At 40.1% G+C, this 12,078-nt stretch overlaps 1 protein-coding gene across 1 annotated transcript; it reads left to right on the plus strand.

The window, feature by feature from the left end:
• Positions 1 to 568: 568 nt before the first annotated feature.
• On the plus strand, positions 569 to 11,564 carry LOC106569925 (secretagogin). The gene is made up of 11 exons (XM_014141670.2): positions 569 to 872; positions 1,073 to 1,143; positions 1,495 to 1,587; positions 2,082 to 2,171; positions 2,307 to 2,363; positions 5,217 to 5,294; positions 8,863 to 8,918; positions 8,995 to 9,040; positions 9,202 to 9,261; positions 10,518 to 10,586; positions 10,886 to 11,564. Exons 1-11 carry the CDS (start codon positions 803 to 805, stop codon positions 11,012 to 11,014), a joined length of 819 nt encoding a protein of 272 aa, XP_013997145.1. The 5' UTR covers positions 569 to 802; the 3' UTR covers positions 11,015 to 11,564.
• Positions 11,565 to 12,078: the final 514 nt, after the last annotated feature.

Below are 12,078 nucleotides of genomic sequence, written 5' to 3' on the forward strand. Positions count from 1 at the left end.
GTGCAAAGCTGTCAAGGCAAAAGGTGGTTACTTTGAAGAATCTCAAATATAAAATATATTTTGATTTGTTAAACACTTTTTTTTGGTTACATGATTCCATATGTGTTATTTCATAGTTTTGATGTCTTCATTATTACAATGTAGAAAATAGTAAAAATAAAGAACCCTTGAATGAGTAGGTGTGTCAAATTTTGACTGGTAGTGTGTGTGTCGGATTTACATTGTACCATGGGCACATTTGATCTAGTAAACCTTTATTAATGACAGGCATAATATAACATTGATTTATCATGATTTATAGGAAATACATTTATTGTGGGGCTTGGTGATGGTTTACAGTTTTATTGGTTAAATTGATTTGTGCTAAATACATAAAAATTAAAAAACAATGCTTTGTAACAAAAACCTTTAATGTAGTTGTCAATACTCCTGCATTTGAATATTTGTACCAATAAATCATGTGTACTGGTATACTGCCACGTAGACATGCATTAACTTGCATCGTATTGCCTAATATAACTAACCATTTAATTGTATTCATTTTACCATGCTTTCCTTGCGGACGTTGTCTCCAATTTCTGGGGGGGTAACCCCTATTGCGCACCTACGAATGTCGTAGTTACGTTGGTCTCCATCGTTTGCATCTGGTGGAGTTTAGACTGAACTACAGCGAAGGAAACAATCAATAGTATAGAAAACCTCATCAATCTCTTATTTCAAATCCACACAGTCAAAACTTCAATATTTATTTTCACAACGTTAACATTTTGGATTTGCGCCGGTGTATTGGGCACGAGGCACCATGGACAATGCTTTTGACAACCTGGATGCTGTGGGCTTCCTACAAATTTGGCAACATTTCGATGTGGACGGTAAGATCTTACTCTTGAATAATTAGAACTCTATGTTGTCTTTTAATTACTATTGATATTTAATCTGTGTACGTATATCGGCAATGTTTTAATCGAAAATCCATGCGCAAACTCAATCTGAACTTTACACCATGTCGTGGAGATAACAATACAGAAATAGGGTTTAATTCATCTTATGTTATACATGTATTTGTTTTTAGATAATGGTTATATTGAAGGAAAGGAATTGGACGACTTTTTTCGACACATGATGAAAAAACTTGGGATGAGTGTAAGTAGGCAATTGTAGGACTCCACGGTTCCTTTTCCTTGTCATACCCAATGCATACTGTGTACAGATTCCTAAAAATAACTACAGTAAGCTTTGGCTACTAACATCCTGGAATATCCTAATTAGACCTACTTTGCTCTGTTTTGTTGGGGGCATTCAAGCGATGTCAATATTAGATAACCTCTGAATCCAATCATTAGTCCACATTTTGTCTTTCACCGAAATGACATGAATTCTGTCAAAGTGATATTGTACAGGTAACACTGAATGAAATACTCAAACAAGTGCAACTAATTAATTGGCGAGCCCATATGTGGAATGTGTTCGAATGTCACTGTGTTGTTCCTAAAGGATGAAATAACAGATGACAAAATTAGAAGCGTGAAAGAAAGGTTCATGTCAGCTTATGACACCACAGCGGATGGTCGCCTGCAAATCCAAGAGGTATGTTTACTTGTATTTATTCATACATACCTTCTTCCCCTTTTATTTGTCTATAGGTCATGTATTATTAAGTATACTTACAACCCAGCGAGAGGGGGGGGTAATTGGATTGATCAAAATGTCCTAACAGCACCTTTTTGTGTGAAGCAGCCTTGAAACTACCTAATTGCTCTGTTATTTGCATCATGTTATCGCCTTGCTTCATCTTTGTATGTCTTGCAATTAATTATAATGAGTTTATGTCATATTAAATTGCTTCTAATTTTGCAACTCATTTCGGCTTTGACACTTAGTTTTCTTTGTCCATAGACTGTATTTCCATACATTTTATGTTGAAAGAGGAATTATGCCTGTTGAAGCTGAGGGAACACTTACCCCTTAAATTGTAGGAAGAAAATACACAAGATTTAGTTTATTTTACACAAAATTAGCCATCAGGGATTGAATAATGCCTGCCTGTGATTTGTTAACTAATTTGAACGTAAATGTTCCAGTTGGCCACCATGATGCTACCGGAGGAGGAGAACTTCCTCCTACTGTTCCGCAGAGAGACACCATTGGACAACAGTGTGGAGTTCATGAGGGTAAGATCAAAGATCACATAGTGATTGACATATATGCACAACAAAAATACAATCCTATTATTGGTTGGGTAGTGTGTCCTATATTCTCTTGAGCACTTTCATCAAAGCTAAATGTGCCTCTCACTCCCCCAACAGATCTGGAGAAACTATGATGCTGACAGCAGTGGATACATATCAGCTATAGAGCTCAAGGTACATCAAAGAATGCCCTTCTACTAATTTCCATGCTTTCAGTGAGACCACTGCCATGGCCCGCTCAGAGACATTGTCTTAGCTAGTTGTTGTCTACTTTCTAAGTAAGAATCAATGAGTGGCCAGAGTTGTTCTTGTTTACATAGTTGCTCTAGGTCTCTGTTGACACATGTTGCTTTAAGGGTCTTTTGGAAGGATGCCCATTATCCTCTTATGTGGACAGATCAATAGGGTAGGGCTGATGTATGATTAAATCGAATATTGTGATATTTTACATTATCATGACGTGCAAAACAATATATCATGATGTGTAAGGCTATACTCTATTTGAACTTTTCAAATCAAAACAGTGCAGTTTTATCAGGCTGTATTAATATGTTGAAAATTAAGTCTAAATGAATGAAATAAGCCTTATTGTTTTGCCATGCTAAGAAGAATTAATTAGAATGCGGCTATAATATTGTAAATAAGCAAAAGAATTGCACTGTCTGGAATGATGTAGTCATTAACGGCGCGAAATGATTATATCGGATGTCGCGATATTTGGAGTAACATATCGTGGAAGTGTCCCCAAATATCACCCAACCCTACAAGGCAAGACAGAAGTACTTTTCTTCGAATTTCCAAACACTTGATGGTTTATAGTTCACCAACAGTACTTTTACTGAAGAGGAATTGTACAGGATGTACAGTACATTATACTATTTATGAACACTTTGATTCAGAATGTGGAACATAAGTGTTATGGCACACTTTTCTCCCCTTTTCTTTGTTCGGAGTGGCTTAGGAACCGACTTCTCCGGACTCCTCCCTCTTCCTGACAGCTAAAGGTCCAATGCTTCTGCACATGTGCAGGATTCTCTACTTTGCACATAATCTCCGCTCTGCTCGTTTAATAAAGTTAGATCAAAGCTGAATCAATGTCCCCAGAGCTGGTTACTGCGCACGACCGAGAGCGCGCCTTTCTTGTTTTTCTTTTATATTGACGACGCTATTGTCCGGTTGAAATATTATCGATTATTTAGGCTAAAAACAACCTGAGGATTGATTATAAACATCGTTTGACATGTTTCTACGAACTTTACGGATACTATTTGGAATTTTCGCCTGCCCGTTGTGATCGAATTTGAGCCATTGGATTACTGAACAAAACGCACCAACAAAATTGAGGTTTTTGGATATAAAGAGGGACTTTATCGAACAAAACAAACATTTATTGTGTAACGTGGAGTCTTGTGAGTGCAACCATGTGAAGATCATCAAAGGTAAGTGATTCATTTTATTGCTATTTCTGACTTTCGTGACTTATCTACTTGGCTGCTAACTGTTTGTAATGTTTTGTGTGCTGAGCGCTGTCCCCAGATAATCGCATGGTTTGCTTTCGCCGAAAAGCCTTTTTGAAATCCGACACCTTGGCTGGATTAACAACAAGTTAAGCTTTATTTTGATGTATTGCACTTGTTATTTCATGAAAGTTAAATATTTATAGTAATTTAATTTGAATTTGGCGCTCTGCAATTTTACCGGAAGTTGTCGAGGTGGGACGCTAGCATCCCACTGATCCATATGAAGTTAGAGATTTTAGGATGATTGTCGCATTTTTCTCTCATGTGGCCAAAACTCAATTGTGCGCCACCAGGCAAAATATACTGAGTGTACAGTACAAAACATTAAGAACACCTGCTCTTTCCATGACATAGACTGACCAGGTGAATCCAGGTGAAAGCTATGATCCCTTATTGATGTCACTTGTTGAATCCACTTCAATCTGTGTAGATGAAGGGGAGGAGACAGGTTAAAGACAGGAGGAGACAGGTTAAAGAAGGATTTTTAAGATTTGAGACAGGTTGTGTATATGTGTGCAGTTCAGAGTGTGAATGATACTTTTGGCTTTGATTTAAGATGGCTTTGAACGGGCGAAGATTTAAGTGGCTTTGAACGGGGTATGGTAGTAGGTGCCAGGTGAATCGGTTTGTGTCAAGAGCTGCAACGCTGCAGGGTTTTTTATAATCAACAGTTTCCCGTGTGTATCAAGAATGGTCTACCACCCAAAGGACCTCCAGCCAACTTGACACAGCTGTGGGAAGCATTGGAGTCAACATGGGCAAGCATCCCTGTGGAATGCTTTTGACACCTTGTATAGTCCATGTCCCAACAAATTGAGGCTGTTTTGAGGGCAAAAGGGGGGGTGTGCAACTCAATATTAGGAAGATGTTCTTAATGTTTTGTACACAGTGTATGCGCTTTAATTGAAACTAAGCACAGGTATGCTACAGTTTAACACCATCTGCTCTAAAATGCACTCACTGTACATTATTCAAAACTGAAGGCTAGTACAAAACAACACTGTATAACTCAAGATCTAATGCATATCCCCATGAAACCTATTGAGATCAAATGGTTGGCAGATGCTGCATGGACGGTTGACAGTGAGAAATGTGAAGGGAGGGTTCCAACCAACATTTGTGTGTAAAGTAGAGGTAAAGAAACACATGAACAAAATGTGATTCAGATCTTCAGCTCTGGGGACAAGGGATCCAGGGGGCGGGACAAGAGCGGTTGCCTACAGATTTGCAGTCTATGCCTTTTTTATTATGTATGTATTTCTCCTTTATTTGACCTGGGACGTCACATTAAGAGACCACCTTTTTTTCACTCGAGACCAAGGCCCATGTTTATCAAGTGTATGAGAGTAGTAGGAGTACTGATCTTGGATCAGTTTTAGATTATAATAAATGGATCCTAGATCAAGATAGAAATCTGATCTTAGATCAGCACTCCTACTCTGAGACACTTGATAAATATGGGCCCAGATCATCGAGTTGGCTGTCTTCCTCTGTGTCCTCCTAACAGGGTTTCCTGCAGGACCTGTTCCTCCAGCACAAGAAGACCATCTCCCCCAACAAACTGGAGGAGTACACCGACACCTTGGTAACAACAAGCCCCAGCTCCTTTACTCTATGTCTCCATTTGAGGGCTCTTGGTCAAGAAGTGTTAAAAGTAGTCAACGTTACAGCCAATCGTCTTCCTCTCGTGTGTGTGTGTGTGTGTGACCCAAACACAGTTGTCTCATCACAGATTGCCTTTGAAGAGGTTGAAAATAATCAAAAGGATGTAGGAGATGGTTATCTGTTGTCTCTTAAATGAGTATATGATACCCTGTTCAATGGGCAATTCAGTTTGGATGATTGGGGGAGAGCTATACATAGTAATGCTACTATGCCATTCAATGTAATAAGGAGTGCACTAAAGGGATTATTTCTCATTGAAGTATGTAATTGGCGGTAATACCCTTGGTATTCACTCCCCTCTATAGTATTAGTAATTGGATGGTACTGTGATCAGCTCTTTAAAGATATTCAGAAGTGAAATCATTTTTACTGTTTAGCCATTGTCATTAATTGTGGACCATTTAATGAATTACTGTGTGTGTGCGCGCGTGCGTTTTTATATATCAATGTTGAGTAAAATACGCTGTGCACAACATAGGAAATACACTGGCATCATTTGAATTAGGTTCTCTTTGGTATTGTTGTAGTGTTACACATGACATGTCACCAAGTCAAATTATCACCAAGTAAAATTCAGAGTATGCAGTGGCGATTTTAGCATGTAAATCTTGGTGGGGCAAAAAAAATAAGAAAAGTGGGATGCATGCCAGCAAAGCCACAACACTAAACAATACATTCATTGCACTATAACGGTGACAAACGGTGCCCACATAAAGCTGTCCCAACACCTTACCACTGCTTGTCTGGCAGCGAAACAGTTCATTCAGCCTCATTTTCCTGCCTGTTAAAAAAACATACTGTGGCTGACTTGCTTAAACAAATGTGGTTTTTACTGACAATTGAGATGTACAAACTATGGCATAAGGGGATGACGAGCGGATAAGAGGCAATGAGCGAGCTAGGATGAACGTTGTCAATATAACTATTCGTTCAGCACTTTTGAAATGTACAGCGACAGAATTCAGAACATGGGCCATTCTTACAGTATTCTCATTGTCTGTACACCAAGTCAGAACAGTATGCTAAGTTATGAGGGAGGGACGGGACCAAATTATTAGGGTGAGGCACATGGGCTGACAGCTTACTACACAACATACACTTAGTGTTACTTTCTTGGCTACAGTATACATAGCTCCCTGGCATATTACGTAATTTATGCAGCAGCATACAAGACATTTTTGGAGTCACTTTGTTGTGCTGTGCTCACATGAACAGGAAGGTGGCGCGGCGGTCTATCTTGTGGCCTCCAGAAAGAAGCCCGACATTCCGAATTCTGAGTTGGATGACCATTTTAATTATTTTCTGTGTTTTCCCAGTCACAGCTAGTTCCCAGTTGTCTTGAACTACCTGATGTCTGAGATTTCCTAGTTCCGAGTTTCCAGTTGTTTTGAACGCGGCTGAATTCATGCTGCATTGAAAGCATGGACAATGTATTCAAACTTTTCTGGCCCATGTCGTTACCCCTCTTTTCGTGATATCCAATAAGTAGTTACGATCATGTCTCATCACTGCAACTCCCCTACGGACTCGGCAAAGTTCGAGTGTCAAGCCGCACCTCTTCTTGACACACTGCCTGCTTAACCCGGAAACCAGCCGCACCAATGTGTCGGAGGAAACACTTGACCTGATGACCGAGGTCAGCTTGCAGGAGCCCGGCCCGCCTCATGGAGTCGCTAGAGTAAAATGAGACAAGTGCATCCCGGCCGGCCAAACCCTCCCCTAACGGACGACGCTGGGCCAAATGTGCGGTTAAGGCTGGCTGTGACACAGCCTGAGATTGAACCCGTGGCTGCAGTGGCGCCTTAGCACTCATTGTTGAATTTGTGATTTCCAACTTGTTGTGTAATGTTTGTCCAATGGCCGATGAGCACCGATACATTTTATTTATAATTTCTCTTCATATGACAAGGATTGAAAAGGATTTGCCAGTAGATTGTCGACATGATTCATGAAGATTTTGAAAGTATGATGTTGACATGATCAGTCCAATCAAAGCTACTGTAGACAAAACGTGATTTGACGTCATTTTATCAAATTTTCGAATCAAATTTATTTATATAGCCCTTCTTTAAAGTGCTGTACAGAAACCCAACCTAAAACCCCAAACAGCAAGCAATGCAGGTGTAGAAGCACGGTGGCTAGGAAAAACTCCCTAGAAAGGCCAAAACCTAGGAAGAAACCTAGAGATGAACCAGGCTATGAGGGGTGGCCAGTCCTCTTCTGGCTGTGCCGGGTGGAGATTATAACAGAACATGGCCAAGATGTTCAAATGTTCATAAATGACCAGCATGGTCAAATAATAATAATCACAGTTGTCGAGGGTGCAACAAGTCAGCACCTCAAGAGTAAATGTCAGTTGGCTTTTCATAGCCGATCATTGAGAGTATCTCTACCACTCCTGCTGTCTCTAGAGAGTTGAAAACAGCAGGTCTGGGACAGGTAGCACGTCCGGTGAACAGGTCAGGGTTCCATAGCCGCAGGCAGAACAGTTGAAACTGGAGCAGCAGCACGGCCAGGTGGACTGGGGACAGCAAGGAGTCATCATGTCAGGTAGTCCTGAGGCATGGTCATAGGGCTCAGGTCCTCCGAGAGAGAGAGAGAAAGATACAATTTGAGAGAGCATACTTAAATTCACACAGGACACCGGATAAGACAGGAGAGATACTCCAGATATAACAGACTGACCCTAGCCCCCAACACATAAACTACTGCAGCATAAATACTGGAGACTGAGACAGGAGGGGTCAGGAGACACTGTGGCCCCATCCGATGATACCCCCGGACAGGGCCAAACAGGAAGGATATAACCCCACCCACTTTACCAAAGCACAGCCCCCACACCACTAGAGGGATATCTTCAACCACCAACTTACCATCCTGAGACAAGGCCGAGTATAGCCCACAAAGATCTCCGCCACGGCACAACCCAACCCACAACCCACAATCTGTGGCCAATGATCTTGAGCCTTTTTGGATGGGCACTTCTAATGTAAGTCTATGGCAGGACCCAAGAGGATTGAATTTTCGAGCTCTACCAGTAGATTTTGCGGTTATGTAGTGTCTCCATGAGTGACAGAACACTGAACCAATCATGATGCAACTAGAGAACATTACCAACCCAATGCTCCATATTTTCCGCTGGCTGTCCCACCACCACAGAAAGCACTGAGCTAGGCTGAAACACCTGCATTTTGGAGCTGCCTTACTTAAGAAAGCATTTTGTATGCAGCTGTATTAAGTCAATTATTGTTTATTATTATTATTATTATTATTATTATTTTATAGTTTGCAAACTGATATGTGACATATTAATGCCAAAACAATAACATGCAAAACAGACTAAACACTGCCCCACCTGCCCTGAATGATGTGTCACCACTGTGAGTATGTGTAAATGTTCTTGCCGAATAAAGGTGATTCTGATGTGTATGTACTTTGACAAACTATCTAATGATTCTGATGCTTTATTCTGTTTATTTTCCCAACAGATGAAGATGTTTGACAAAAACAATGATGGCAGGCTGGATTTGAATGACCTAGCCAGGTACTAATTATTTAGCAATTGTTCTCCTACATTGCTAGGTGGCTCTTATTGTGCCTAACTGTTTTCCTTCTCCCAGAATCCTTGCGCTGAAAGAGAACTTCTTGCTGAAGTTTGACATGAATGTAAGTATAACATTTGTTGATGAATTTTGCTGATAACTTGCAGTCAGATAAGACTTAAGACATTGTCAATACACACTCCATCTTCAATTACTTACTGTAGTCATCATTGGCTTGAATTAGAGGAACAAAATTGTGGGTGTTGCGGTACCACTCTGTTTCAGGCTTGCAGTCAAGAAGACCGGAAGAGGGACTTTGAGAAGATATTTGCCCACTATGATGTTGTAAGTGATTATACGTTTAGCCACAACATAATTGTCTTCAAATTCAATTGGGATTGTAAGGTTGATGGTGATAAGCATATTAAATAAAATTACGGTGTTGCTTATTTTACATTTACATTTTAGTCATTTAGCAGACGCTCTTATCCAGAGCGACTTACAGTAGTGAATACATACATTTCATTTCATGCTTTTTTTTGTTTGTTTTTGTACTGGCCCCGTGGGAATCGAACCCACAAGCCTGGCGTTGCACACACCATGCTGGCGTTGCAAACACCATGCTCTACCAACTGAGCTACAGGGAAGACGATGATGATTTGTTGTGATTTTACTGATGCTTCATTGGCCTTACTTATAAAAAAATAGAATGTCAGTATAAATGGGCTAGAACACAGAGCTGTATTGGATGTGGACCAGTACAGGGGCGTGGGCACGGGTGGGCCTGGGGAACCAAGCCTATCCACTCAGATTGAGCAACAAAAAAAAAAAAAAATGTTTTTGTTTATAATTGTTTATGTTCTTTACTTGTCAGTGTTCCAATTTGTCTTTTTACCTAAACATGCAAACACCATCAGATAGAATTCATTGCAAGCAGTCACTGGGTTAGTCAGCTTTGATTAAATATTACAGGCTAGATGACCTGGAATGATATTCACTCTCACTGGATGGGTTGCCAAAAATAACTAATTGAATGCCACACCCCCAATAAGCAATGAATATGACTGCATTGAAGCATATGCCACTGTGCTTTTATGGCTATATGCACCATGCCACTGCCTATTTCATTTGTTCATTTAGCAAACAAGACAGCTCATAATCCAGCCCTCTGGCAAAATGTGTAGAATAGCATGAGATTAGCTGTTAAACTAAAATTCTTCTCTTTGCCCCATCGCAAAATATGTAAAACTGCAGGAAGTTAGCAGCTTTTTTTTTTTACAGGCCCACCCACCAATGAATATCTAGCTACGCCACTGGATCAGTACAAAGATGTGTTCACAGAACGTAATGCCTATTAAATATATAGTGCCAGGAATGTATTTCATCATTGAGCTTCTAATACCATTATTAACTGAAGTGGCGGTCCTGTTGCAGTGTCATGCTCCTCCGTGCTGCATGATTGTGAATGTGTGATATAGTTTTACATTATCCCATTAATCAGAATTTAGATTCTGTCCTCTTTATAATCTCCCAGGGCACATCAGGTGGTCGTCTTCATCTCTTTTTCTGAAGTCAGCAATTTTTGTTGTTATGGTTAACAGAGTAAGACGGGTGCTTTGGAGGGTCCGGAGGTGGATGGCTTTGTCAAAGACATGATGGAACTGGTCACGGTAAAAAAAGGATGTTTTGCTATACCTTAATCTACCAATGTACTTATGTTATTAACTTATTAACTTTGATATATGATGCTCCTATATTGATTCTGCATTATTGTAAGTTATGGTCTCCGAATGTAGGCATGAGTTTGGATCCCACTTCTGACACCATGTTACTTTATATTTATATGGATGAAGCAAAGAGAATTGAGTCAAGTTAACAGGACGTCCAACTGTAGGAGACTGTGAAGGGCTTGAGCTGTGATTGGTCTTGAGCTAATGGTTTGAATATGCTTCCTTTATACCCAACATAGCCTACCATTAGTGGAACGGACCTGGACAAGTTCCGCAAGGTCCTGCTGGGCCACTGTGACATGAACGGGGATGGAAAGATCCAGAAGAATGAACTGGCCCTGTGCCTCGGCCTGAAATACTCCAGTTAATAGTACTAATTGCCCTAGTTAGCACCACAGGCTAACCGCTAACTCATTGATAGCATGCCGCAATGCAATAGCTCATAGCTTTTAGACAACCAAAGAGCATTGCATGATGGTTGGTTGAAAGGAAGTTGTTGCATAGAGTAGACCCATTGGGGCTTTTTGGGAATTTGTTTTGTGATCCTTCATTTTGTTTGACTGTATCTGTTGATGACAATTCTGAGTACCTTTTGAGAATGTTGTGTGTGTGTGTGTGATTGGTAAGATAGACACCATACACCTGCCTATAACTCGCAAAAATATAGTGGTGATATAAGTATTTGGGGATTTAAGTTGTTTTGGGATATTTGTGGGTTGTATTGAATTAATTACCATGATGGCTGCATTTACTTGTCAGTACTGTGTTGTTTTTTATGTGCAAAAAAATATGGTGAAAATAAGTGCCATTAATTAGTTGACATTTCACCTCCTACTTTAAATGGTATTTGTAGAGAATGTACTATCAAAGTAAACATGTAACATGTAATGCAATACAGTATAATATTATGAACAACAATCTCTGTGTCCCTGGGCATCTGCATGTTTCTCCAGTCTGTAACAACAGTCTGTAACAACAGTCTGCAAACACAAGCTAATGCAGTTCTATTATTGAACTAATCATCACTATTTACATAACCACAACTTGATTTAATAGTACATGTCTGGTGTATACCCATTGTATCAGAGCAGACAATGCTGTGAGCCTTGGGCACAAAGGAAAATATTGACACATGATGATGTCTGGGCTTCCATTCTCCATGATCTCAGTCCTTTCGCGCAATAATGGATTTTCAGAGTTTCATTGCTTTAATGCTTGGTAACCAGAGCTTTTCAAAAGCACAACAGCCAAAATGCTATGGAAACAGATTGAACAGCAACTCAAAGCACCCATTAAAGAGATATGCAAAGCAAATATGGTTGATAGAAAGTAGACCAGAATGGCGTTAAATGCTTTTCATAAGTCCATTGGGCGCTGTGTTATTCTGTGAAGCAAGGCTCATAGTGCACTGTCACTGTTGTCTAGTTGGAGG

This window comes from Salmo salar, chromosome ssa14 (genome assembly GCF_905237065.1).
Source record: "Salmo salar chromosome ssa14, Ssal_v3.1, whole genome shotgun sequence".
Taxonomy (NCBI): domain Eukaryota; kingdom Metazoa; phylum Chordata; class Actinopteri; order Salmoniformes; family Salmonidae; genus Salmo; species Salmo salar.